The sequence below is a fragment of the Manihot esculenta genome, chromosome 15, assembly GCF_001659605.2.
Source record: "Manihot esculenta cultivar AM560-2 chromosome 15, M.esculenta_v8, whole genome shotgun sequence".
Taxonomy (NCBI): Eukaryota; Viridiplantae; Streptophyta; class Magnoliopsida; order Malpighiales; family Euphorbiaceae; genus Manihot; species Manihot esculenta.
In genome coordinates, this window is record NC_035175.2 from 12,819,651 (window position 1) to 12,846,447 (window position 26,797).

Below are 26,797 nucleotides of genomic sequence, written 5' to 3' on the forward strand. Positions count from 1 at the left end.
CAAGAGAGCATGCAATACGACAAAGGAAGCTTGTGAATATAAAATGGAAGCAGCCGTCCTTGGTGTTAAAAATATACCTTAAGAGTAGTTTGGTACAGTGAGTGAGAACAAATGAGGTGATGCCACATGGGTATGGCATGGACACAAATATATAGTTTCTTGAGCTAATTTTAAGGAGGGGCTAAGCCCTAAGGCACATGGGAGTGGGTGTATCCTTGCACGCTTGCTTGATTAGCGGACCAAACACAATCCCATCATGTGCTCTTATCGGTTTGGTCTTTTTAAAGAAATATTTTCATCATTTTAGTATTCAATTTGTTATTGATGAGCATATTATATAAAGATTTAAATTTCATTATTACTGAATTTATAATTTTAATGGTTTGTGGGTATGACTTTACTTTAATCAGCTTCATGACAAGTGTCTATGTTCTGGAATTTATTACCTTATAGCTATACGTTATCCTTTCTTACAGGATAAATAGATTGGATAATTGGACCAATCGCTTTACAAATACAGTTTTCCTTTTGTCTTTTCTTGTTGGGGATTGATTAAAAAATATTTAAAATTATTTTTGACATAACTTAATTACAAGAACACTAAAATAATAAAATAATTTTCTTTAAAAAAATATTTTTCTAATCTCTAAATTGAATGCTAAACAAGTTCTCACTAGCTGTTCTATTGTTCCTTACACTACTGACAGCTAATATATTTTAAATGATTAATAAAATTAAGTATAAGAGTTATTATTATAATAAAATATTATTATTATAATATGTATATTTATAAATTAAATATATTATAACATATACTAAAATTTTAATTTTTAATTATTCAATTCAATTAATTTTATATCGAACTAACCAAGTATTCACCTCAAATATTTCCTTCTAATTTTAAGTGCATATAAACTAAATTCGCTATATTCATAAATATGAAAGATTTCATAGGCTTCTCTATCAATTTTCAATCCCTATTTCAAAAAGAAAAAAACTAAATCCGCTATTGCTAAAACATAGTTTCATAAACAAATGGAATATTCGAAATCTTGCAAGTTTTTTATTTAAAAGGTACAAACTTTAGGGGCTAAAGTTGTAAGAAAAATATGAAGAGGCAAATAAGAAAAGTTAATGAGGAGCCTAATGCTTGACATCAGCTGATAGATATTCATATCCATCATGTGTTTCATCCCGTCATATGGGCAAATAACTTTTGTTTTCAATTCAAGCAATTTGTTTAAGGATAAATTATCATTAAGTACTTAAATTTTTCAGAAATTTACTACTCATTTATATTTTAAAATCACTCCATTAAAATGTTTCTATATTTTATAAAATCTAATTTTTTAGACATTTTATTAAAAAAAATCATTAGTTGTCTTAAATATTTATATTTAATGTATTTATAAACTAGGGTATAATATTAATTATGCACCAAATTATTTGTTTATTCAAAGAGTTTATAAAGATTTATGAAAGTCTAGCAAAGAGAATAAAATTTGCTAAAGACAGAAAAATTAAAAATATCCACTACAAAAAAACAGTGATTTAGCGACCAAAATTTTGGTCGCTAAAAGGCAGAATTTGGTCGCTAATATCAAATAGCGACCATTTAGCGACCAAAATGAAATGGTCGGTGTTTGGCCAGTCGCTAAATTTTTGGCGACAATCTGAAAATTGGTCGCTAAAATAGCGACCAATCAGCGACCATTTTTTGGTCGCTAATTTGGTGTCATGACAAATCATTCTTGGCGACAATCTGGAAATTGGTCGCTAAATAGCGACCAATCAGCAACCATTTTTTGATCGCTAATTTGGTGTCATAGCAAATAATTTTTGCGACAATCTGGAAATTGGTCGCTAAATTAGCGACCAATCAACGACCATTTTTTGGCTAATTTGGTCGCTGTTTTGGTCAATATTCTTTGTATTTTACAGCTTTTCAACGATATTTAAAATATTGCTTTTAAAAAGAACAAATTAAAATCTTTAAAGACCTAATTGCTTTTCTTTCTTCATTGCAAATGAATCAAATAAACATTGTCTACAAATTTCAAAAAAAAAAAAAATTCTCCTTTAGTTTTAGCTTTCTTCTATATACATCAATCATCTCTAATTAATTTAACACAAAAAGAACATAAAATCTTCATGATACTACTTCTAATTTAACCATTTCTCTATCCGGGTCTGGTTGATCAATGATCTTCCTGAGATAGCAGCTGCAAGTGCTGCTGTAAAATTTGGACCAAAATCTGCCCAACATCTTGAGCTTCAGTTTCTTTTACTGCCTTTTTAGCATTCTCCTGCAGCATTCTCCTGCAGCATTCCAGGTTTCATCAGGTCAAGAGTTACAGTAGTAGCAGGGTTCGCAGTGGGAACTGGACCTGCTATACTTGAACTGTGTTGGCTCGAGCCTAAAGAAAATTGTAGCTTTGAAAGGTGCAAGTGGTTGTGCTCTCCTTTGTAAGTTGCCACCAAAATTGAAGGATCTTCTGCACTTCTTTGGACCTGAATACCAAAAAAGAAGAGGACCCCATGAAAGCTGAAAAATTCAGAAGAGGACCCCATGAAAGCTGAAAAATTCAGACTTAGTCTCAAAAAATCAAGAAAAATTGCAGAACTTCAACTAGAATTCATTGCATTTTTGCTGGACTTACCACAAAATCTTCTGGGGAGATCCAAGTATCACCCAATATCACTCCTGAACATTGCAGAGAAATTTAGAATATGTATATATATAATCATGATCATATAGTAATTAAAGAGAATTCAATGAAAAGAAATTGAAGTACCTCCTAGTTTAGCCTTCAATTTGCCTGCTCCTATAGCTTTTAGAGCTGATAATCCAAGAGTTACTGCAAACTTGCCTCCATAAGACTCTGCTACTATATGAAGAGGACTTTGTTGCAGGCTCTCATTTCTGTTAAAAATTTCCTTCAACAATGTGGTTAAATCAGTTGCTGCCTCTTCATCAGTTTTCACAAATAAATTTGATTCCTCCACAAAACTGAATCCTGTACCAACTGGATTATCCTATTTCCAAGAAAATAATAATTAAAATAGAATGCAAAATTATGATAAGATCAGCTTCATAAGAATCAGTTAAAAAATTGGAAGAGTAATTACCACAAACAGGAGATCAGCCATTCTTAGCCATGTTGAATTTCTTGGCTTTAGATTAACATCCAGTGGCCCAATCTCTTCAAAATTCCCTAAACCAACACCTGATGCTCCCTTTTTAAATTCACCAACAAAAACAAATTAAATAAAAACTCAACACATTTAAGCAAGAACAATTAATAAAATTGCTAAATATTTATACATGTTCTATATTTCTTAAACTATAGAAAAGATTTAGAATCTCAAACTTTGGCAAGAATTTACCTGTTGATGGAGGCGACGCTGGAGAGCAGTTACTGCTCTCATGATAACATATACTGGAAGAAGAATCCCAGCAATTCGTAGAAATAACAACTGTCAGACAAGGCAAAGAGGGATAAATAAATACATTTATACTTACGAATTCCATCAATATCCTCTGGGAATATGTTCCCTTACCATAAGCAATGGGAAGGAAACTTCATTGGTCCTAAGGATGACTGGAAGAATATGCCGTAGAATCAAAAGAACCATAAACTGCAGAATTCACAATCAACAATGAGAATGTTGCGAGCGCTTCTGAACCATACATTATTCACCAAAAGTACAACTAACTTCATTTGTATGAATCAAGGTCTATCCCAAGTTAAAATTTTAAGCACAGAAAGACATGAAGGAAGAGAGAGTGAGAGATTTACAGCTATAGCAACTGAGCGACAGCAGTTTGAGTTTCTTGTTGAAGCTGAATATTCTTCATACTCAGGATTAAGGAAATTTCGGTCAGTTGAAACCATTGCTATAAACTGGGGACCATGCAAATCTCTTCCAGAAGTCTGCCAATTTCCCCTGAAAAAAACAACAAGCACATTGTTGAAGTTCCATTGAATTGAAAAATAATGAGGCACAGATAAGTAGCAGGTGGACAAATTACCTGAGGTTCATTGGAATACCTCCAATTTGAAACAGAGGCGGTGGAGCTGTGTAACCAGGTGTGAAGTGCTGGAAAAAAAAAATTACCATCAAGAAGCAGCTATAGTTCAGTTCGAAATTGATAAACACTAAGGATATGTACAAAGATCCCCAAAGAAAAATAATATATAATTAAGTAGAAATCAGAAAAATAAAGTCCACCTGATGGCATATCTCACATATGGTGTTACCCTTCTCATTACACCATCTCGGAACACATCTGCGATGAGCATACTGCATGTCCGAAGAATCAGTATTATTCGTAGCAACAGGACAAAAAATCAATTTAACTTATAGTAGTTTAATCTTTAGCAAGAGAATGAACACTGAAATGAAACAAATTAATGTAAGTTACTGCATAGAGACTGTAGAAGCAACATGGTTAAATCAACACCTTCGACTTTGAGTCGGAATGTGCACAACTTAGCTATCGATAATTTACAGAATCGCAGGATGTCCATGCTGTTAGCCTGGAATGCGCATGAAATATGTGATTATCCAGTGGTCTTCGTTGCAGTATCAGTGTATCATATATGACAGCAACAAGAACTCTATGTGCTTAACATGACAAGCAGAAGTCCACTTCCCATGTTGAAAAGTTGACAATGATGTCAAGATATTATCAAAACCTTTTATGTTTGGAAGACAATGATCACTGCAAGTTTCTGTAATTATTTCACGGTATAATAGAAGAAGCAAAATCCTTCTTCTTAAGCTCATCAAGCTTTATACAAGAAACTAGTTATATCAAGGGGAATGATTATGTTTTAGCCGTTGGAGGAAGAAAGGAAACCTCCAAAAGATAATGATAAGTGATAATCCTTCTCTTTACTAGTAAAACAAGCAAAATTTTAATTTGGCAGCTAAGTTGACAATAAAATCAGTTGAATGGAAAGTGATATGGATCAAGAGTTTCCCATATAACTCATCCAAAATTATTGGGTACATTATGAAAATTTTGCTTCTATGGCTTAAAACAAAAAAGCAAACCCAAAACTGGAAATTGTATTATCAAATAAGAGCCTTGCTAACCTTCAGGCTCCCACAACAAGAGCAAGGTGTCTCCATATTGCAATCTTCATCCTCGTCCTGGCATATCCTGCACTCCACCATTTTCTTGGGAGAGGAATCATCTCTAGAATCCACTTTCTGGGAAGATATAACAATTTTTGTTTCATTTGCTGTTGCCTGCATCAAGCGGTTTCTGCTCTCAATTGCAGCTTCCAATGTAGATTCCGTCAGCAATCGATCCACCAACAAGGCAAAATGATCTCCCATCAGCAAATTCACAGAAAACCAAGGATTAATTTGACTATCTCCAATTAGAATTCCAATAAATCAAAGCCAAAGACCAAGCCTTTGTTCTTCAGTAAAGCACCTGAAAACCAAAACTCACTATACTTGGAAACAAAAACAAGGTACAGTTGAATGTAAACACTACAAAGAGGGACTTAGATTGTTATGGAAGAAGTTAAAGCTACAAAGAATTTACCTTAACAGAAACTGCACAAATGGTTAGAGAGAGCTTGATATATGAGGAAGGGAAAACGCAAAAATCAGCAATTAGAGGCAACTTTATAAGAAAAAAAAAAGGGTCAACTCAAATTGCTTAACAATAACAAGAAATGGCAAAGACCCAATTGAGAAAAATACACCCAAGAGAGAAAGCGAAGGAGCGAGCCAGAGAGAGCGAGAGAGACCGAGCGAGAGAGACCGAGCGAGAGCGAGCGAGAGCGAGCGAGAGAGAGAGAGAGCAAAACATGTGTGCAGAGAGGAGAAGAGGGAGAGAGAGCACAAGTGAGTTAGAGTAAGGGAGAGGGATGTCGGTCAATAGGAAGTGAGTAAGGGAAGAATTGTCGGTCGATCGGCACAATGAGTGAGGGAAAGGGCTGTCGGCAGTAAGGGTGAGTGAGGAAAGTGGTCGGCAGCAAAGAGAGTGAGTCAGGAATGCAATGTGATTTTAGAATTAGGGTTTCAATATAAATAATAATCTAAATTGAGTAGAATTAATAATAATAACTTAATTATAACTTAATTATAACTTAATTCAATATACATATACACTGATAAAGATATATAATAATAAAAAAATAGTTTATAACTTAACTAAAAAATATATTTAAAAAAACTATTAGGACTTTTTATTTTAGAAATGTATTAGTTTTCAATTAAAAATTAAGTAATTTTTTAAGTTAATTTTTTAATTAAAAATTAATTACTTAATTTTTTAAGTTAAAATAAATTAATTATTTTTTAAGTTAAAATTAATTAATTAATTTTTTTAGTTAAAATAATTAAAGATTTAGTCGTGTTTTGTTCCTCTTTAATTATAATATTTAAATCTCACAAACCTCATAAAGCACACATTTGAAATCACAATTTCAAAATATCCAAACGTAAAATAAATTATACTAAAAATAAGAATATACGTAAAATTATAAAAAAATATTTTAACAGTATATTTAATCTTAATTTAAAATTTTAAATAAAATAAAATTTAATTAAAAATTAAATTAAAATTCTAAAAATAAAATGGTCGCTGATTAGTCGCTGATTGGTCGCTATTTAGCTACTAAACTAATTAGTCGCTAAATATAGTCGCAAATTACAATATTATATTTCCGCCCAAAATATTGTCGCAATTTCGTCGCAAATATGGTCGCTAATAATTCGCGCCATTAATTCCCGCTAGATTTAGCGACCATTTTATATTTGGTCGCTAAATAGCGACCAATTAACGACCAAATATTGGTCGTTAAGCTTTTTATTAAATAAAAATATTATTTCATTCATTTAGTAGCAGAATGGTCGCTGATTGGTTGCTATATAGCGACAAAAAAATTTGGTCGCTAATTTTGGTCGCAATTTCACAGTTTTTTTGTAGTGATCGCAGAAGAAATAATTAATGATAAGATTGATAATTATGAAAAATGAAGTAAAGGGTGCAGTCCAAGATGTGCATCTTCCCAAAAGATTTGGCTAGCGTTGGCAAGGCGGTTTGGAAGATTTAGCCACAGATTTTATGCGCATCTAAACTCATCATCACTTTCAATTTCAATTACTCAGTTGCATGCATGGCCCTGCTGGCTAGCTTGGACCTTCCTCTCTCTCTCTCTTTCCTTGCTTCCTATGGTATAATAGATATTAGGGTTTATGTCTTTACTAACTCTACAGTGTAATTTTTTTGAAAATCCAATAGTAATTTTTTTTTTAAATTTAGGAACGATATCATTGATTTGATATGTTAGAAATCGTTTGGACAAAATTAACAATTGAATTGTGCTAATTTTTCTAGTAATTTTCAACAAAGCTAAAGCAAGCGTAACAGAGCCCATTCCTTTTGTTATCCCTACCAGGGAAGTTTGGCCCATGGGCGAGGACTGAGTCAGTCTTCTTAGCCAGACTGGTTCTCATCTCGAAACCTTTAATCCTGCTTTAATATATATATTTTTTAAAGTACGACCTAATACGAAAATAAATTTTATAATAACTATATTAAATATTTAATTGAGATTTATTTGAAATTAATTAAAAATATATAATTTAAATTTAAATATTTGATTTAACAGTTAAACCATTTTTATATTTATATAAGATGGAAATCTTATCTTATTTCAATCTAAAAATTAGTTAAAAAATTCATATAAGGGGTATATTATTTTTTTCTACTACTAACGTCAAATTCAACACATCCTTACACGTTTAAAATTTTATTGGTGTTTGACACATCCCAACATCGGATAAAAAATTCTGATAAAATATTTAATTTGGGTCAGATTTAATTTAAAAAGTTAATTTAAAAGAGAAAATGTCCAAGTCTCCAAATTTTAGCCATTCATTATTTGATTAAAAAAATTTCATTATTTTAGTTAAGATATACTCAGTATATTATCGATTAATGGTTTAAAAAAATTTAATTATTTCTTTTTTTAATTTAATAATTAAACTAACTGAGACTATCTATTTTTTATGAATTAATTTATTAATTATAATTTTATTAATAAAATAATATTTATACTCAATATTTTTATAATTCATTAATAATATTAAGTTTGTATTTGGGCTTCTCTTGGACCACATAATATAATTTGTCTTTTAAGCCTTGATAAAATGCAATATTCTTATATTGGTAAAAGAAAAAAATATCACGGAAAGAAAGTGACGTACTATTGCGGTTTTAAGGAACAAATCAAAAATTAAAATTTTAATATTTATTAAAATTAAATTGAATTGATTTTGATAAAAAATCAAATTAAATTAAATTGATCTCATTCAGTTCGATTTGATCGGTTTAAATTTTTAATAATTTTTTTTATTTTTTATACTTTATTTTTAATATTTTAAAAACTAATTAAAATATTTTAATTTTAATATGATCTAATCTATTTGTATTATTAAAAATAATTATTATTATCATTAATGGATTAAGTTTGATTTTTTGATTTTTTATGATCAAAACTGAACTAAATTAAAATAAATAAAAATTTTAAAATTAAAAATTAAATCGGACATAAATAAATAAAAAATCAAATCGAATTTTCTAATTAATTTGATTCGATCGATTTTTTCAATTTAAACTGAATATAGCTCATTATTGAATATAAAATTTTAAAGAAAAAAAAGTTGGTTTTCAATTTAAGGTTGTTATTTTTTTATTATATTATTTAATAGTTATTATTAGAAAAAATAAAATTGTAACACTTTAATTAAATTTTAAAACGTTTAAAATAATTTTTTTAAAAAAATTTATTAAAATAAATTCAACCAACATAATCAAATCAATTTGAATTGAATCAAAATAGTTTAATTCAAATTGATTTTTTTCTAATTTAGTTTGATTTAATTTTAATAATTTTTAAAATTTATTTTATTTAATTTGATTTTGAATTCAATCGGGTAAACATTAACGAAGAAGACGACCAAATTGAAGAATCATAAGGTTTGTGCAAGTTTGCTCCTTTGCATCCACTTGCTTGGATTTTTTGATGCAGTGAAGTTGATATAATTTCTGGTCTTAATTGATTAGGAGAAGAAACAAAATATTTTTTAATATTTAAAAAGAAAGAAAAATAATTAAACGGTTAATTATTTAAATATATGATTTTTAATTTTAAAAATTAAAATTTAATTAATAAAAAATTATAAAATATAATTACGACAAAATTAAGTGATTAATTTTTTTTTTTTAAATTTGAAAGTGATGGTTGGTATGCTTAATTATTGGTAAAGTTGGATTTTTGTGAAATTTCATGCAGCCGTAATGAGTTCAACAACGGCGTGCTGGAGCGCTCCACAGTTAGATACAGGATCCTAAAATAATTTAGATATCAAATATGATTTATTAAATTAATAATTTAATATTTATTTTTTATGATAAAAATTTAAATATTAAAAATTAAACTTTTGACATGTCATAATTGATGGATCATGAAAAAAGCAAAAAATCATTCTCCATAAAAAATAAACTAAAATAATTTAAAAAAGTTGATGAAACTGAAAGAGATAAGCCACCACCAAGTTGAGTCACCAACCACCCAAGCCCACGGCTTACGCTCTTCTCTGCTACAGACCACAACGCTCGCCCTTTCTGTGTCTTTCTACAATCCCAACTCCACACGTGTCATCAACCTTGCGCGTGTGTTCCCGATTTCACAGGTTGTAAGAGCAACCCACTTCTCTTTGCTTTTAGTTTAAGCACATGCACTGTAGAAACTGGCTAAGGAAGCAAGGATTCTTTCTCTTCTTCTTCTTTTTCTAATGTCAATCTCTTGTTTTGACTGATTTTTCAGTGCATAATCTGAATTTGATGCCTTTGGAGGACGGTTATTCAACTGCTTGCCATTTCGTTAACAATTTCTGTGTACTCTGCTTACAGAACGTTTTGCTTATTCAAATTCCCAGCGGATAAAAATAATTCGCAAGTGCAAATTTCGCCGTGAGAGTATGGCCATTTCTTGCCAGCAGAACATCAGCAAGTTATAGCCTTTGGGTATGTTTGAGAAGTGGGTTTTGATTCTAGATTTGTGGGTTTTTCTCCTTTTTTGTTAATTATTAAAATATTCTTGGTTCGTCGCTTATGGCGACTGAAGTTGGGCCTTTGGTGTTGCAGAACTAGTGGAGATCTGGGTGGTTTTGAAGTCTACAGTTTACAGTTGGATATGGAGCCTTCAAAAGGAGTTTTGGCTTCTTTGTGGAACTTTATTTGCTTTCTCCCTTTCTTCATTGGGCTTCTGCTTCTGGGTATTATTAAAGGTTAGTGCTAATATCAATTTTGATTCCATTTTTTTTGGGTTTGTGATGGAGTTAGGAGCAATTGTAATCTAAAATGGTTGATTGTGAAAGAACTGTAACTTGTACTTCTACAATTTGTGTTTATCAATCACAGGATGTAATTCTTCTATCTCACTTCACTGCTCACAAATTCCAGAACGAAAAGAAAATAAAAAGAAACAAAACACTCAACAATGGCTGCAATCATCCCCCAGGGAAGAATCCTGTTTGGAAAATTATGCTTCTCTGTGTGAGAGAAAATGCCAGATTTAACAGATGTCTTTCCTCATCTTTTTCATCTTTTATTTATTCTCTTCCTTTGCTGCACGTGCAAGCCAGGCTGTCCCCCTACATGGTTCAGGCTCTTCTTCTCCTTCCTCTAACTGCTGCTTACTTCTAGAATCTTCCATCCATCTTCTAGAATATTCCTGGCTCAACTCCACGTTCCTATCAGTTTGTTCTTTTTCTTTCTTCTTTTGGTGATTGTTCCTTTCTGATCAGTTCAGTCATAAGGCTAATATGTTGAATGTGACTAATAACTTACGGTACCTATCATGTTTACATTTTGAAAAATGTGAATGTTGATTCTCTGCAAGTTAGTATTTTTAGTATTAGTAAATAGAAATGATAATTAATTAATTATTGGGTTCATGCTTATAATGTTTTTGAAGGGGTGTACTTTTAGAAAACAGACAGGGTTTGCTTTTTGGCATTCCACTGTAAATGCATTTGATTGAAAATGTTTTCTAATTTGAACTTATTGGGTGCCAAATTTTATGCACAGGTATCATTTTCTGCCCATTGGTATGCCTTATCATGGGAATTGGCAACTCTGCTATCATATTAGGTCTTTGGCCATTCCATACTTTTTGGACGTATTATTCAATTATAAGGTGCTGTTCTGAGCTAATATAAAACTGTGTACCTTGTTGCTAATATTTGTTCGTGGCGTTCACTGATTTTCTTAGTTTCTCTAATGGGCAGAGCTAAACAATTAGGGCCATTTCTGAAGATTGTTCTCTGCATATTTATGCCGGTTCCCTTGATATTGTGGCCGCTGCTCAGCATTGTTGGCAGTGTCGTAGGTGGTGCGCTGTATGGATTTCTTTCACCAGTATTTGCCACTTTTGATGCAGTTGGAGAAGGGAGGACAGAGGAGCTCTACCACTGTTTTGTTGTATGTATTTATACCATCTCTTGATGATCTATTATCTTTTTGTTCTCTTTTTTCTCCCTGTGTAAAAGGATATCTCTGTTTCTATATTTACAGGATGGAACTTGGGATACTGTTAAAAAGAGTTGCACTTTTGTCCGTGATTTTGGAGATTGTTGTTATCATTCTTATTCATCATATATGGATGACCTGCAATGGCAACAACCTCCAGATAGGACACGTTATGAGATCAGGTTTTCCTCTTCTTTTCTTTTTTCCCTTTCTTTATGAACACAAAAACTACTATCATTATGTTCCTGTTCATCCCATTTACTCATATGGGCCAATAAGGCAATTCCTAACAACAATTAAACCAGTATGACCTTAATAATTCTCAACAACCTGTTGAACATAGCCTTTAAATGAGTTATCTCGGCCAGGAATCCAAGAATTGACTGCACTCCTGTGATGATCAAAGTAGTATTACGCAGGCATTTAAGATCTTAATCGTATATAATAGGGTTCATCTTTTGATTTCAAACTTTTTTTACTAATTCATTACTCAAGTAACTGATTATAGTTGAATGTGGAAAGTTATTTTTCTGTCCCAATTATCTGTCAATTCTATCCTTGGGATTGAATGCATGATGATTTTCAGCCTGGGCAATCAACTGCACATGTAAAAATCTGAATCCAATCATTCTTAGAAGTCATGCAGAGGCCCAAAATATTTGATGTTCTCTAAATGGGAGGAATGAGATTTCCAAAAGTCAATTGCTCACCGTGTCTGGGTGGTCTGAGGACCTTTCGCCTTTGAGAGAATAGTCTTTTGCCTCTTCATGTGTAATGCTGTTGGATTCTTTGATTGTAGCAGTTAGCAGAGATTGCATGCCAATGACACCTAAAGTACAAGGTCAGAATAAAAAGCAATATTTGTAGTGACATAGATCCTTTAGAGGATTGAATAGGACAGCTGCAAACTGATATACAATAGAGATATAAATTTAAGGCAGTTTGAGTCAAGTTGCTCCCTGCTGAAACAGATTTTTTTTTTTCTTTTGTGAAGCCATCTTCTTTTAGTGCCCACAGAGGGAACTTTTCACACTCAAAATATCTTCTCCTTTTTCTTTATAAAGCAGACAAGGGAAATAAAATGCAATAATTTTTTTTATCATGAGTTTGTGCCTCTCAAAGCCCACATTCATTTCAATCAACTCTATGGCCACAAATGAATTTCCAATTAAAGAATGAACTAGTTTCGAAAGTTAACTAGGTCAGTGATGAGCGCTGGGTTTCACCACCCCGATACGAGGCCGGGCCCATGATGACAGCTCTAGTCTAAGGTTCACGAAACCTCTAAAATGGGCCGGCCCATACCATTCGACCTTAAAATTAGGCCTCCTTTGGGCCTCAGCCTCTTCACTCCCCAGCTTGGTTATGAAGCCCAGCAGGAGAAGGAATAACCGGCCCATTCACCTAATAGGTCTGTTTACACGTGTGCCCTGGGGAAAATTAAATGGCCGTTCAGCATGAAGCAGACGCCTGACACTTTGTACGTACGTATCCGTATGACAGAGACAGGTGGCCCAATAGCAGCAAAACCGTTGGACGCCATTAGCAGACAAAAGAAAAAAGAATAAAAGGAGAGGAGCACATACCTCTCAGATCAAGCTTACTCAAACATTGTAAACCCTATTTTTCTGGAGTCATCAGTCAGTATGCCTCAATGCAATGTGATGCAGTAGCTCAGTTGTTTCTTTATGAAGATAAGACACATCAAATGTGACATTCCCTCTTTGTTAGAATGTTGTCAATGGTCAAGCAGCTACCAAATAAAAATAAGTTAACTTGAAAGGAGCAAGAGTCTTCCAAGTTCTTTCCATCTGGAACTCACTAGGAAGCCTTACGGGAATTATTTCATTTTACCATCTTTCTTTTCCAAATATATAACCACAATATAAAAAGACATAACAAGTGGAGGAAGTCTATGATTTCAGATCTTGGATATTCCTCACTGAATTACTACTCAGCATATGACATCATTAGAGAATGGAACACAATCACTCTGTCCGCAGGGATAAAATAGATCTTAAGATATAGGAGTAGGGATTTTAGCAGGAAATTTTGAACCACAAACTTAATGGTCAGGGAAAAAAAAACTTTATTTCAACTGATTTACCCTTGCGGTACGTTATTCAAATATACATTTAGTATTCCAGTCAGTTGGATACTGGTTTACCTGCAATTTTTGTCAATGTTTTTGCAGATTGCTCTACCTTCCTGGTGCTATTATTGCTGGTTTACTTGGTGTCATGCTTGACTTTCCACTTATTTCACTTGTTGCCCTCTACAAAAGCCCATACATGCTATTTAAGGGGTGGCACCGTCTGTTTCATGACCTCATAGGACGAGAAGGCCCTTTCTTGGAGACAATATGTGTACCATTTGCAGGTCTTGCCATCCTTCTCTGGCCACTGGCTGTTGTTGGAGCAGTTTTAGGCTCCATGGTATACAGCATCTTCCTTGGTGCTTATGCAGGCGTGATTGTTTATCAGGTCAAAATCTTATGCTCATAGTGGTTCTAGTTTACTGCATTTGATTTATCTAAGTTCAAATTGAGCCATTGTGAGCTCACATTTATTTCAATAAAATGGCACATTATCATCTATTTGATTTTTCTTTACATATTGTGATGAGGAGGCTAGTTTTTTATTTGATTGAGTTTCAAAAAAAGAAATGGCATTGGAAATTTTCACTAGGAAAGCAAATTCAATTAATTTTTTTTCCAAAGTGCACATATCATGATAATCACAGTACTCCTTAACTTGTTTACTGTAGTTTAACCTTGTGGCTTGAACTTGTGTTTAATCGCTAGGATCCTACTTTCTTGCCCTGTTAAATGGACCTTAAATTTGCATGTAAATCCATTTTTAGAATTCTACCTTTGCAGTTGGTTGCATCATGATACTTTTGTCCAAGGCAACTTAAAAATCATCTGACATACGGAGAATTCTGTCAGTTCCCCATGTACACAAATTCCAGGACATAAGATAACCATTGATCCTGTGGGTTTTGGATTGCAGGAATCGTCGTTTTGGTTTGGGCTTTGCTATATTGTCGCATCCTGGGCTATTTATGACGAATACAGCAATGACATTTTAGACATGCCAGAAGGATCTTGCTTTCCAAGGTTTGTTTAACTCTCAAATACTTTATGCTTGTGATATAGGGCTTATTATAGACTCTGACAGAGTTCCCTAAATTTCTGATATCAACAGGCCAAAGTACAGAAAAGCTGAACTGACAAAGAGTGCATCTCGTGCATCCTCCTTTTCAAACCGTAGTTCGTTTCGAAATCGTCTCAACCGCGCAGACTCCCTTACACCCATTCTTGATCTAAAACCATTTGCGGTACATATGTTATATTGTCACACTTGGCCTATTTCTTAAATGAATTATTCTGTGTTATTTTCCTCATGATGCATCGATTTAGCCGTACAGTTTTGATTTCCCAATGCACCTGCATATTTAGGCTTTAGCTAGTGGTTTAGGTGCTGAATAAAAATGTGTTTGCTTCTTGTTTAGGTGCTTGACTGCTTATTTAAGGAGTGTCAACGCTACGGGGAGGATTTTCTTTCTGAAGGATTAATAACACCTGAGGACATTGAAGACGCCAAGTCTAACAAGGGTAGCACTGTGGTTAGCGTTGGCTTACCGGCTTATAGCCTTCTTCGGGGACTCCTGTGCTCTGTGAAAGCCAATTCTGAGGGTATTTTGTTGAGTAAGTGAATGCTTTTCTTCATTCCCTCCCATACCATCCACCTTCTCTCCTTCTCCCCTTTCCTCCAAAAGGAATTTAGTTATTGCAATATCCTTTTTTTTTTAAATTTCCTCGTACGTGCTTAATTTATGTAGATGACAATGAGACAGAGTTGACAAGCTCGAACAGACCAAAAGATGCCTTCTTTGATTGGTTTCTTAACCCCTTTATAATAATGAAAGACCAGATTAAAGCCTTAAACCTTTCTGACGAAGAAGAGGATTATCTCTGCAAACTAGTACTGTTGAGTGGTAACCCCGCAAAGTTGAAAAGTGCAAGTATCGGTCTAGCACCGGAGTCTGAGCGTAGACGAGCTGAACTTGACGCATTAGCTCGAAGGTAACAAAGCAAAACTCGTAAAAAAATTCTCGGAGTTCTCATAATGGTTTAATGTTTGAGTTCCTCTTTTCTGTATTGTTGCTCATTTACCTTTCAATTCTTCTAATCAACAATTCAGGCTTCAAGGGCTTACGAAATCTTTATCAAGGTATCCTACATCGAGACGCCATTTCCAAAACCTTGTCAAGACACTTTCAGAAAATCTGGCCAAGGAGAATGGTGAGAACAAACCAAACAATGTAACTGGAGCATTTTCGAGATCGAAAAGCGCCTTTGCTGCCTTCCGGAAATCTTTTAAAAATAGATCAAGCCACAATGGTTCTGATCAAACTGGTGAAAGGGATGTGGAAATTGTATAACAATAGATATTAGCTGAGGAACAGAAACCATCCCATTTTTACTTTGTTTTTTGCTTAGTGTAATTCATTATTTTAATCATCTTGGTCCACAGCTGCATTTTTCTCTAGCTTTCTTTATAATGCAGGTCACTATATGAAAACAAAATCATGCAATTATGGGATAGAACTGCAGCCTCTTGCTTACTTGCACAACAAGAACTATGAATTGGTTAACTGAAATAATAACCATATAGATTCTGTGGAGTCGGATAAAAATTATTATTTGATTTCTAAATTAACTAATTAACATAAATACTAAATAGTAAATTTTTATAAATTATAATTTTAAAACATTCACATAGGAAATAAAAGATTAACTGAATTCTTGTAGGATACATGAATTTCTACCCAATTTTGGGTGTGAATGACACAGAGCAGGCCAGGTCAAAAGAAAACTGTCACCTTTACGCCCCACTATCCCCATATCCATTCTCCACTCTTCACTCTTCACTGCCATGTAACTGCCATTAACACCCTTATTAAACTCCACAGCTTCTCACTTCGTTTTCTTCCATAGCAATAGCAATATCATAGCAACAGCTTCCTGTTTCACCATGTCTACCACCAAGCTACTGCTGCTCCTATTCACCATCTTCTCTTCTCTTCACTACTTCTCTGTCTCTTCCTTCGAATACCAAGTCGGCGGCAAGAAAGGTTGGGTTGTTCCTCCTGCAAATGACACCAGAATCTACAATGACTGGGCCTCTGAGAACCGCTTCCAAGTCGGCGACACCGTCCGTAAGTTCATTTTATCTTAAATTCATTGTTTTTGTTTATTTGGGTGCTTCACTTCTTCTTCTATTTCTTGTTTCTGTGCAGGGTTTAGGTACAAGAAGGATTCTGTACTGGAAGTAACTGAACAAGAGTACAAGAAGTGCAACTCTAGTCACCCCAGTTTCTTCTCCAACACAGGGAATACAGTTTACAAGCTTGATCATTCAGGGCCCTTCTACTTTGTTAGTGGAGTTTCTGGGCATTGTCAGAAGGGACAGAGAATGATCATCAAGGTTATGGCTTCTGAAGATGATAATCCTTTGCATGACGATGGCAACAAGTCTGCAGGTTCTCGTTCTGCAGTTCTACCTGTTGTTGTGTCTCTTCAACTTCTTCTGTCATATGTTGCTTCTCGTGTCTTGTACTAGGTTTCTTAATTTGTCTGCTAAATTGATGTTGTTTGTTTTTGCTTCTGTTGTCCTCAAACTCTTTGTTTAATCGTCTGTTTGCAGATTTTTAGCTTAAATTACATTACCCCGTTAATGGACATTTACGTTTGAATGTGGGATTTTTGCTTTTATTATTACTATTATTTGTATCAAGGATTGGTGAAGCTATAATGTAAAGATGAAAGACTACCATGAATTCATCAATGAGCAGTGACTAATGCACAGAGTTGCAGAGCTGAACAAAAGTTTCTGTGAAATGACATGAATATTAGGAAAGATTAATCGCAGTATATACTTTCTATGACTAAATTGTTCATTTCCTAGATTTACATATATAAGAAAATACTGAGGGGAACATGAAACACAAAAGATTGGATGGAAGAGTCACAAGGATGTAATAACCAGCATTGTTTCCCCACTGCATTTGAATCTGAAACGAAAGCTTCAAACTTTGATAGCTCAATTCTCAAATTACGCTCTGTGTTCTTTTTTTTACCATCATCTTCAATGTACCATAGTTTCAGAAACAGCAAAACCATTTCTTCTGCAACCAAGAAGAAAGAATAAGAAATTTGTGATTTATTCGAGAAATGAAGGGTATAGATTTATAGAAAAATGTCATACTGAGGGTGGTTCCTGAAAATTTTCATTAGATTTATGGAGATTATTGCTTCTCTGAGAAGCTGCTCCAGGGCCTCCTGTTCCATTGGATTTTTTTTCATCTCTTGCTTTGCTAAATATTACAGTGAATCCTTCAGCAGATGCAGGATTATTCACATCCCATTCTCCAAATTTCGGCAAAGGCGGACCTTTATCTTGCTGCTGAACAAGATATCATTCAAATGATCACATATGTTATTGAATGAAAATTTAATCCAAAACAGATTCTTAGAACCACGAAATGAAAATGGATTCAGAAAAAAATAAAAAATAATGTTGCGTACCGTCGCCATAAGGATTTATTGCAGCAAAATCCTAATGAAAACAAAGAATAGAAAGGGAAAGAAAAGAACAGAAAGAGCAGATTGAAGAGAAAAAGGAGAGAGAAAAGAGAGATGGTGAGAGAAGAATAGAAACAGAGAAAAGAGAGAGAGAGAGAGGGAAGAGAGCGATTATGGAGGAATTGGCTTAAGAGGTTAAGCCACTAGCGGATAATAATAATCCCTCATTCTTTGATGAGCTAACTATATTAATCAACACACTTCCCATCTTCAATTAACGAATAAAAGATCGCCACGTCACAATAAGCATGCAGCGTCCAACTAGTTAAAAAAGGACCAATAGCCGCCTAATTTCTCACCACCAAATCCCGAAACTACCCTTATATTTAGCATTATTTTCCATTTCTTGACATTTCATCGCCAAAAGAAAATCTCGTCAGTGTCATTCCTGTCCCTATAGACGCCGTCATCAATGGCTACTGGGTTGCTAAGGAGAGGGTTTTCGATCGCCAGGGTCTCTTATAATACTCCGTTCACTTCGAGATTCATTTCGGCTCGGTTTCATGCATCGGAAGCGGAAGCCCAGAAGGTTGAGCCCAAGGCTAGCTCCGGTTCGAACCTTAAGACCTTCCAAATCTACCGGTGGAACCCCGACAACCCATCAAAACCTCACCTTCAGGACTACCAGATCGACCTTAAAGAATGCGGACCCATGGTCTTGGATGCCCTTATCAAGATCAAGAACGAAATCGACCCTACCCTCACTTTCCGCCGATCTTGCCGTGAAGGAATCTGCGGCTCATGTGCCATGAACATCGACGGTTGTAATGGGCTTGCATGCTTGACCAAAATCCCATCTGGGGACTCCTCGACTATTACTCCTTTGCCCCACATGTTCGTGATTAAGGATTTGGTGGTTGACATGACTAATTTCTATAATCAATACAAGAGTATCGAGCCGTGGCTTAAGAGAAAGAACCCGCCTCCGGTGCCGGGGAAAGAGATACTACAGAGTAAGAAAGATAGGGCTAAGCTTGACGGGATGTATGAGTGTATATTGTGTGCTTGCTGCAGTACATCCTGCCCCAGCTATTGGTGGAACCCTGAGTCTTACTTGGGCCCAGCTGCTTTGCTCCACGCCAACAGGTATGTTTGTTGGTTGTTGTTTTTTCCTTTAAATATTTATGTTAATGGATATTCTTAATTTTGTTGTTATTTCATTGTTTTATTGTAGGCTAATAGTTCTAGTGGGATTGAGTTTGGAATTGGAATTTTTTAGGGATTTAGGATAGGGAATATGTTGAATTGAAAATTGAAATGTAAGTGGTAAACGGAGCAAATTTGGAACATTGGGGCCTGTTTATGGATAGAAATAGAAATGGTTTTAATTGAGTCTGGTAGTGAGAAAGGATTGAAGAATGAGATACACTTTAATTGATTTTCGACAATGGCCAATACAAATATTTAATTTAATGATTGTGAAACTCTTTTATCATATAAGTGGAGCTTGTATTAGATGCACACAATTATCAATTATGTTGTAATGAGTTTTAGTTAGCTCAATTCATTTGAGAATTAATGTTATTGTCAGTTGAGGTGATTAATTATAGTTCTGCTGAGCTGTTTTCGTATGCATGCTTGCCAGGGGTTCTAAAAGGTTTACGATTTTGATGTATCTTTGGAAAGAGAAACGAATGCTTCTACTTGAGTTCTGTTCTTGAGCATAATTTAGTTTGTTCCTTCTGTTTTTTCAACTTTTTCCAAGCACCCGCATGTATAGCATGGTTTAATTCACAATCAACAAGAGAACTGTTTGCTTCCATAGGTTATTGTATTTTATGTTCAGAAAATTGAAGCTTTAATCATGATTTTTATCATTTAAGCTTTAATCTTTCTTAGTTGCTACAGATGTTAATTTGTTTGCCTCATAACAATGAGTTCGTGCTCTATATCAGCTTATTTCAACTTGTCTATTGACCATGGCATGAGGCCTAGTGGATGTGAAACTTTTTAGAATAACCTGTATATTAGATGAAGTAAACCAAATGAGCCTATTCATGTGGCTGTTAGGCCCTGAAGCACCTAAGATTACTGTTTTTCCTTTTTGTCGTATCATATGGTTCCATATTGGGTTGCCCTGAACCAGCAATGCCAATTTGCTTCTGATTACCTTGAACTGTTGTTTTAACTGCTTCAACATTGACGGATTTCCCCCTTGTTTTTTTTTTGGGTTTTAATTGTTCATGCGCCTGCAACATAGCATTATTTTAGTTGTTGTCAAGACAATGGGAGTAAACTGACTTTTCTTGTAATTTTGCTGGTATATGAAGGTGGATCAGCGATAGCCGTGATGAATTTACCAATGAACGACTGGAGGCAATAAATGATGAATTTAAGCTCTACCGCTGCCATACCATATTGAATTGTGCCCGGGCCTGCCCTAAAGGCTTGAACCCTGGAAAGCAGATCATGCACATCAAACAGCTCCAGCTATCTGGTGGTGCATAAGTTTCTAGATTGAAGAAGCATGAGGATGTGCATCTGACCAGTTACTATGGGATTTTTTGGAGGACCCATGAATTTTAGGTTTAAACTTGTAATAATGTGCACCAATTGTATTGTACATTCCCATTGTATTTAAAATTAGGATTGAAGTGCGCTACCTTTTTTCCAAATAAATGTTTATGGAACTTGAGTTTATGGTTTTGGATTTAATTTTCAATAACCTGTGTTGATAAATCATATTTATTTGACTGAAAAAAGGAAGCTGGTGTAATTAACTTGTGAAATTTTTAATGTTTTATCGAATTTTGTGCTTGAACGGCAAATATACAGCTTTAGGCTGAGGCGTTGTCCGAAGGAAATTTCCTACTGGAATAGTGCTCATTGCCTATCAAGGGGATAAAGCTTGTAATCTTCTAGTGGAAATTTCAGGTCAAAGTGGTTGGAAGGCAAGCTAATGGTATAACTCTTGGGTGCTAAAAAAATCCAGTTTTCTACTTGAAAAGGTATGTGCATTCTGATCAGTATTTGGCTGAATTTTGTATATAATGATGCCAAGGGTTAGGTGAAAGATTCCCAATGATATGTGAAAGATCTCTCATCATCATATAATAATAATAGTACATGAAAGCATGCTCTCTTCATATGATTGCTGTGATTCATTTTCTACCCAGGAAAGGTTTATAAGAATATAAACCGACCATAGATCAAGTCTTTAGTACTCCACACAGTTTCCGAATGATCTCTTCATAATTCACAATAATTCAAAAACTCTTGGCAAACATATCATAACAGTTTGTGAATTCTGAACTATATCATAATGCGTTAGGTTTATCATCCTCTGAACTGACAATTTTTATATAAACCCTTGTTAATGAGAAGTCTTCATCCAATTAAGCTGCAGCCACTTTTCCGTTGATCAAGTACTGCTGCAATGAAGATGTCAGGAATTGCTTGGATGGTGGTTTTCATTATCATTCTGGGAAGATACACCGTCGAAGCAAGCGCGCGGATTTCACTTCACCTAAACTCTCATGACCCTGAACGGCCGCCCCAATTCGTAACTGTAACAGGTAATGTAACTGAATCCTTATGTTCATTGGGCTTGAAGTCAGAATGGTATGCCAACGGACAGACATAGAAACAGGACTTGTAAATTTAATTTTATAAAATGTTGGTCTATTTGGAAAACTAGTTGCTAATATGAAGTTGGTTCTTCTGTAGGATGCAACAATGACTGTGATAGCTCCTGTTGCAACTGTGACATAGAGAAACAGCCACCGCTTTGTGTCCAATGCTGCCAAGAAGACCCTTGAGTTGTTTTCCTACTTCGTCACAGAACGTATAAAATTTTACAGGTTTATTATATACATGCATTCCTTCAAAGACTATAACCTAACCACCACCAAGAAAAGAGCCTAAGAGAAGTAAGGCAATAATCTGTCAAGCGCTTCCAATCCAGGCGAATTGTGTGCAACTTGCTCCATTTGGGTATTGAATGTGTTTGCGAGCATGTCCATCTATATGTATATTTCTAACCTTTAATTCCACATTTATTATAATTTGTGCTTCCAGCATCCATTTAGCCACATGCCTCAGGGAAAGCAGACTTGACCAACACGTCTCCTTAAAAATCCTACAATTCTAAGGTATTCTAAAAGTAAACTACCAACATAGGAGAAAATGAAGTGCTGCACGAAATAAACTCAAATTCATAGATCCAAGCATTTTTAAAGTTGAATAAATACATGGACCAAAACATAAATTCTCCTGCGGCATCAGGGCATGCTAGAGTCGTAAATTCTCTTGATTGTATAAGAAAAAAAACATCGGTTCTAGTTCTGAATTCAATTATTATGACTTTATCTTAGCAATTAACTACAAATTCTGACAAAAAACTCAAGCACTACAATATATTCTATGATCTACATCTTGAAACACAAAACATTGAAGCTAGATTTTCGGTGGAAAATTATGAGCAGAAGAAAGAGCTCAAATCCTTGAAAGACCAAGGAACACAGCTGCAGATGATATTTGTACCCTCAGATCAGCGATATCTACATCATGGCCACCTTCAACTAAGCCCCAGCTTGACACCTGCAATGCAATTAACAAGGAAGGACTTCGGCATCAGAACAGCAAATCAAAACAACAAGAAATATACCAAAATGCCTCAAGTAATGTTTGAGAAACAGGTCTCTTGCAAGCATGCAATGTTGTTGGGGTGTATGTGTTTGTGCAAGCGAGAGGAAGAAAAAGAGAGAAGCATTAGAAAAGCAAAAAAGAAAAAAAAAAAGAACCTGCAAATCTTCCTCAAGTCTGATCAACTCAATGGCTTCCTCAATATTCAATTTTCCACGGAAGATTCCAATAGCAATTACCAAGGAATGGGCTGCAGATGCAATTGCATCAATTGATGCCAACTCACAGTTGTCCGTTTTCTTCAAAAGATCTTCTACTGCCTTCACCAGACCCTCTTCCTGCTTGCCACCAAAAAAACTTGAGTACACAACAGGCTTAAAGCCAAATTCTGATTTCAGCCAATCAAGCAACGGATCAATTTTCTCCACTTGTCGTTCTGAAAAAAATTTTCCAAGGTAATTCAGATAATTATCATCATTGAGCACAAACAAAATATATGCGGTAATGATAATTTATAAAATTAGGTTGAAATAGTACCAAGCATGCAGCAGGCATGACTAAAGTAAGATGAGGCTAGTGCCAAGTTGCAACTATAGAACGTATTCTTGATTTATGGCAGAAAATAACTCCAAAATGCAAATACATTAATGAAGTATACATTTAACTTAATTTTGTAGTGTGGCTTCTCACAAGAAACTTCAGAAATTGATCACCTAGTACTGAATCAGGCAAAGATCAAGGTTGGTGATTTCAAAATTTCCAAATATATCCCATCTATATGCACACGTAACATAGAAAGGAACCCAGCAATAAGGCATGTCTTCCAGAGGAGCATAATGGTTACACTAACAAGCCATATAGATGGTAGTTTGAGCCATACATCCACTGAATCATAGTAGTTAACTGTAAGTACAAAACCAAGAAATGTCTCCACTAAGTCGTATATAGCTACTGAACAGAGGACAAGGACTACAGATCTGAAAGCTAAATGTGCTGGATGCAGTTTCAAATGTCATAACAATATATATAATATGGACACAACTTAAGCCAAAAAACTCTTAGTCCTAATATCCTCGGCAATAGACAACCAGCAGAGGACAGCTACAAGGAAAATGAGCTCAAATAATAGACAAAGCATAAACGTAGATACATTCAAATAATACACAAAGCATAAATGTAGATACGATCACACAAGTTCCGCTCTTATAAAACATACACCAATCATTAGCACAGCAAGGTTCAACCTTGAACCAGCTAGTAAAAGTTGAATCTAAAAATAAAATAACCAAGCCATTTAATGAAACAATCTGGAAAAAAAATATAAAATTTGGCAAGAAGCATTTAATAGAAAGCCAACCATGAACCAACAATGCTAAAGTAAGCATCATCAAGCTGCCACAGTTGCAATTCAATTTCATGTTAACGTAAAATGGTAAGAGTTCAATGGTCAGGGAAAAAGTACACAAATACATGCATAATGATACAAATAGGGAATACAGCTTTAGATTAATAAATGGCATACCATAGACACCACTGGTGAGATCATTATCCTCTGGAGCACGACAGAAAACTAAATCTTGATTAAATTTCTTCATCAAGTGTTCTATAATCTTCGGTCGCGTGAGTGGAACTCTCTCCAATGCAGTACACGCAAGTTTCATTAGAGGCATAGTAAAAGGCCTGATCCCATCTGTTAGCTACAACAAATAACATTACATTCTTCCAATCATAAGAACAATTGAACAGACACAAGTAAAATTAAATCACAAAGGGGGCAAAAGCTATCTTATACTTGAAATCATTTTAGTCCATTGAGTGCCAAAAACTGACTCAAATGCAGAACCCCCAAATTAATCATCTTAATATGCTTACATTCAGTCAAAATAAAATAAGAGAATTAAACGAGTAAAGTTTAGTTTTTGAAAAAATATTCCACCTGATACTCCCATTCAGCAGCGACGGCCTTCGCGAGGGCTAAAGTAGGCAATTTGAGAGGCCTTTTAGAAGGAGTCTTGAGCGTCCTATAATCAAGCATCACCGTCCATCCATTCCCATCATCTGCCTCTCTCGTAGTCACTTGCTTGTAAAATCTCTTGCCCACAATCGATCCGGTCATAAAAGACATTGGCATTGTCACTGAAGAAGACGAAGCCGAATCACGTTTCGCATTCGAATTGGGTGTCTTTACAAATATGCTGTCATTGGAGGCGTTGGTGTTGTCGGTGAAGGTGAAGGAGGAAGATGGGGGGTCGGACTGCGAGTTTTGTTGGGCGGAGGCCACGGAGGTGAAGTGGCGGGTGAGGGATGATGAGAATGGAGTGAGGAATTTGGGGGTTCTGATTGAATTGAGGGTTTTGTTGATTAGTGAAGTAGCCATAACCATCTGATAGAGTTCAGAGAAATACGGAATGAAAATTTTTTTTATCTTAGTTCGTTAGGGTTCTGGCAGAGAAAGTAGAAGTAGACAACCTTTTTTTTTGTTCAAAAAACTATGAAGAAAAAATAATATGTATATATATATATATATATATATATATAGTTGACGATTTACCCATCCATTAATTTTTTTTTTATATTAGACCAATTAAATTCATGTAATTTTAATAAAATATCAAATAAATTTATTTTATTTTTTTATTTTTCTTTAAACGGTAACTAAATACTATTTAATATAATATTATTTTTTATATAATAAAATTTATTTTATAATTTTAAAATTATTTATTATATCTATATATTTTTTAAAATTTTTAAGTAAATTAAAATATTATATTTTAATATTTTAAATAATAAAAATAATATTTTATTATTAAAAAATAATATTATGTTATGTTAAATTTTTTTAATCTTTAATAAAAATACATAGATCTAATTCGTTAAAATTTTAAATTGATTTAAAAAAATTATTATTTAATTTTTTAAATATTTACATTATTAATAACTCTTCTCAATATTTTTTAAAATTTATTAAAATATTTTTATCTTTTCTCTCTTTTAATGAAATAATTTTGTTATTTTCTTTTATAAAAAATAAATTAAAAATTAAAAAATTTAAAACTCAATTTTATTATCTCTCCTTCCTAAATAAGAAAAAGAAAAAAAAGAAAAAAAATCACATCCTCTCCTCTTTAGAAATGAAGAAAATAAAATAATTTAATTTTTGCTGTATGTTTAATGGTAGAAATAAACAGAAAAATTATTTCGTTGATAGATAAAAAAATTAAAAAAAATTTAATAAATTTTTTAAAATATAAAGACTGATTTATTAATAATAGTAATATTTAGAGACTAAATAATAAATATTTTTTAATATTATTTGGTACTTGAGAAAAAATATAAAAATTTAATTGAAATTATTTTTTTTCCAAAAGATTCTAATTACATAATTAAATTTGTAATTATATTATATAAAAAAATATATTTATCTGTTAAAAAATACTAAGTGCACTATTATATTTTATATTTTAGATAACAATAGCTTAACAATGAGTATAAAATTATTGTTTTAATATTATTAAAATAACACCTTACAATTAATTTAATTTTTTTATAAAAAATTAACTTTTTTATAATATAATAATATATGTTAATAAATAACTTATTTTATATTTAATTAAATTATAATTACACTAACAACAAATTTATTTACTGTAAAAAAAATAAATAAATTGTTATTTTATAAATACAATAATAAAAATAAATTTTTTAAATCGTTATTATTAATTTATATATATAATTTAAATTTATGTAATAACAATTTGTAATGGTTATTTTCTATCATTTTGTAGTAGTAAGTATTATAATAGTAAATCTCTAATGTAGATGTTTTTTTATTAATATATTTTTATAAGAGTTTTAAATATTAATTTTTAAATAAATTAAATTTAATTCAATTTAATTTAATAATTCCACTACAATATTTATAATGTCTCATTTGAAATGTTATGCTAATAGGGTAATTTAGAAGTCTATAACAATATAATATCCAAACATATTTT

The 26,797-nt window shown here is 33.4% G+C and overlaps 6 protein-coding genes across 15 annotated transcripts; 3 read left to right on the forward strand and 3 right to left on the reverse strand.

Moving 5' to 3' along the window:
• Positions 1–1,989: 1,989 nt before the first annotated feature.
• Positions 1,990–6,028, reverse strand: LOC122721886. 4 transcript variants are annotated; one of them, XM_043950878.1, is made up of 11 exons: positions 5,564–6,027; positions 5,104–5,342; positions 4,234–4,305; positions 4,034–4,101; positions 3,801–3,948; positions 3,562–3,639; positions 3,388–3,477; positions 3,130–3,237; positions 2,796–3,036; positions 2,661–2,704; positions 1,990–2,511 (listed from the first exon to the last, which is right to left on the reverse strand). In XM_043950878.1, exons 2-11 carry the CDS (start codon positions 5,263–5,265, stop codon positions 2,296–2,298), a joined length of 1,227 nt encoding a protein of 408 aa, XP_043806813.1. In that variant the 5' UTR covers positions 5,266–5,342; positions 5,564–6,027; the 3' UTR covers positions 1,990–2,295. The 4 variants fall into 4 exon arrangements, with proteins under 4 accessions (XP_043806813.1, XP_043806810.1, XP_043806811.1 ...); XM_043950875.1 differs by having other exon boundaries at positions 5,104–5,449; XM_043950876.1 differs by having other exon boundaries at positions 2,059–2,545; positions 5,104–5,449.
• Positions 6,029–9,573: 3,545 nt separating this feature from the next.
• On the forward strand, positions 9,574–16,091 carry LOC110601214 (uncharacterized membrane protein At3g27390). 5 transcript variants are annotated; one of them, XM_021738269.2, is made up of 12 exons: positions 9,574–9,726; positions 9,947–10,060; positions 10,181–10,323; positions 11,126–11,234; positions 11,326–11,518; positions 11,612–11,748; positions 13,761–14,049; positions 14,578–14,684; positions 14,773–14,905; positions 15,080–15,275; positions 15,410–15,653; positions 15,772–16,091. In XM_021738269.2, exons 3-12 carry the CDS (start codon positions 10,230–10,232, stop codon positions 16,010–16,012), a joined length of 1,743 nt encoding a protein of 580 aa, XP_021593961.1. In that variant the 5' UTR covers positions 9,574–9,726; positions 9,947–10,060; positions 10,181–10,229; the 3' UTR covers positions 16,013–16,091. The 5 variants fall into 5 exon arrangements, with proteins under 5 accessions (XP_021593961.1, XP_021593965.1, XP_021593960.1 ...); XM_021738271.2 differs by lacking the exon at positions 9,574–9,726 and adding an exon at positions 9,764–9,795; XM_021738270.2 differs by lacking the exon at positions 9,574–9,726 and adding an exon at positions 9,783–9,830.
• A 138-nt stretch (positions 16,092–16,229) lies between these two features.
• LOC110601216 (mavicyanin) lies at positions 16,230–17,246 on the forward strand. The gene is made up of 2 exons (XM_021738275.2): positions 16,230–16,789; positions 16,871–17,246. The coding sequence occupies exons 1-2, from the start codon at positions 16,606–16,608 to the stop codon at positions 17,191–17,193; spliced, it is 507 nt and encodes a 168-aa protein (XP_021593967.1). The 5' UTR covers positions 16,230–16,605; the 3' UTR covers positions 17,194–17,246.
• Positions 17,247–17,387: 141 nt separating this feature from the next.
• LOC110601217 (protein NOI4) lies at positions 17,388–18,300 on the reverse strand. 3 transcript variants are annotated; one of them, XM_021738278.2, is made up of 3 exons: positions 18,159–18,300; positions 17,839–18,036; positions 17,388–17,755 (listed from the first exon to the last, which is right to left on the reverse strand). In XM_021738278.2, exons 1-3 carry the CDS (start codon positions 18,165–18,167, stop codon positions 17,735–17,737), a joined length of 228 nt encoding a protein of 75 aa, XP_021593970.1. In that variant the 5' UTR covers positions 18,168–18,300; the 3' UTR covers positions 17,388–17,734. The 3 variants fall into 3 exon arrangements, with proteins under 3 accessions (XP_021593970.1, XP_021593968.1, XP_021593969.1); XM_021738276.2 differs by having other exon boundaries at positions 17,388–17,758; XM_021738277.2 differs by having other exon boundaries at positions 17,388–17,758; positions 17,839–18,033; positions 18,159–18,298.
• A 327-nt stretch (positions 18,301–18,627) lies between these two features.
• LOC110601215 (succinate dehydrogenase [ubiquinone] iron-sulfur subunit 2, mitochondrial) lies at positions 18,628–20,855 on the forward strand. The gene is made up of 2 exons (XM_021738274.2): positions 18,628–19,301; positions 20,486–20,855. Exons 1-2 carry the CDS (start codon positions 18,628–18,630, stop codon positions 20,661–20,663), a joined length of 852 nt encoding a protein of 283 aa, XP_021593966.1. The 3' UTR covers positions 20,664–20,855.
• A 1,491-nt stretch (positions 20,856–22,346) lies between these two features.
• LOC110600843 (ATP synthase mitochondrial F1 complex assembly factor 2) lies at positions 22,347–25,288 on the reverse strand. The gene is made up of 4 exons (XM_021737736.2): positions 24,736–25,288; positions 24,322–24,496; positions 22,958–23,235; positions 22,347–22,754 (listed from the first exon to the last, which is right to left on the reverse strand). The coding sequence occupies exons 1-4, from the start codon at positions 25,180–25,182 to the stop codon at positions 22,650–22,652; spliced, it is 1,005 nt and encodes a 334-aa protein (XP_021593428.1). The 5' UTR covers positions 25,183–25,288; the 3' UTR covers positions 22,347–22,649.
• Positions 25,289–26,797: the final 1,509 nt, after the last annotated feature.

Excerpts from the sequence above, each read along its gene's own strand:
- LOC122721886 (XM_043950875.1), bottom strand. The coding sequence starts at position 5,349 with ATGGGAGATCATTTTGCCTTGTTGGTGGATCGATTGCTGACGGAATCT. Across the intron at positions 3,949-4,033 it reads GGTATTCCAATGAACCTCAG|GGGAAATTGGCAGACTTCTG; the intron begins GTAATTTGTCCA and ends TGTTTTTTTCAG. Across the intron at positions 2,705-2,795 it reads ATTGAAGGCTAAACTAGGAG|GAGTGATATTGGGTGATACT; the intron begins GTACTTCAATTT and ends TGCAATGTTCAG.
- LOC110601214 (XM_021738269.2), top strand. The coding sequence starts at position 10,230 with ATGGAGCCTTCAAAAGGAGTTTTGGCTTCTTTGTGGAACTTTATTTGC. Across the intron at positions 14,906-15,079 it reads TTGATCTAAAACCATTTGCG|GTGCTTGACTGCTTATTTAA; the intron begins GTACATATGTTA and ends CTTCTTGTTTAG. Across the intron at positions 15,276-15,409 it reads TTCTGAGGGTATTTTGTTGA|ATGACAATGAGACAGAGTTG; the intron begins GTAAGTGAATGC and ends TAATTTATGTAG.
- LOC110601216 (XM_021738275.2), top strand. The coding sequence starts at position 16,606 with ATGTCTACCACCAAGCTACTGCTGCTCCTATTCACCATCTTCTCTTCT. Across the intron at positions 16,790-16,870 it reads CCAAGTCGGCGACACCGTCC|GGTTTAGGTACAAGAAGGAT; the intron begins GTAAGTTCATTT and ends GTTTCTGTGCAG.
- LOC110601217 (XM_021738276.2), bottom strand. Across the intron at positions 17,759-17,838 it reads ATTTTCAGGAACCACCCTCA|AAGAAATGGTTTTGCTGTTT; the intron begins GTATGACATTTT and ends TCTTGGTTGCAG.
- LOC110601215 (XM_021738274.2), top strand. The coding sequence starts at position 18,628 with ATGGCTACTGGGTTGCTAAGGAGAGGGTTTTCGATCGCCAGGGTCTCT. Across the intron at positions 19,302-20,485 it reads GCTTTGCTCCACGCCAACAG|GTGGATCAGCGATAGCCGTG; the intron begins GTATGTTTGTTG and ends TGGTATATGAAG.
- LOC110600843 (XM_021737736.2), bottom strand. The coding sequence starts at position 25,182 with ATGGTTATGGCTACTTCACTAATCAACAAAACCCTCAATTCAATCAGA. Across the intron at positions 24,497-24,735 it reads CTGCTGAATGGGAGTATCAG|CTAACAGATGGGATCAGGCC; the intron begins GTGGAATATTTT and ends TATTTGTTGTAG. Across the intron at positions 22,755-22,957 it reads GACTTGAGGAAGATTTGCAG|GTGTCAAGCTGGGGCTTAGT; the intron begins GTTCTTTTTTTT and ends ATTGCATTGCAG.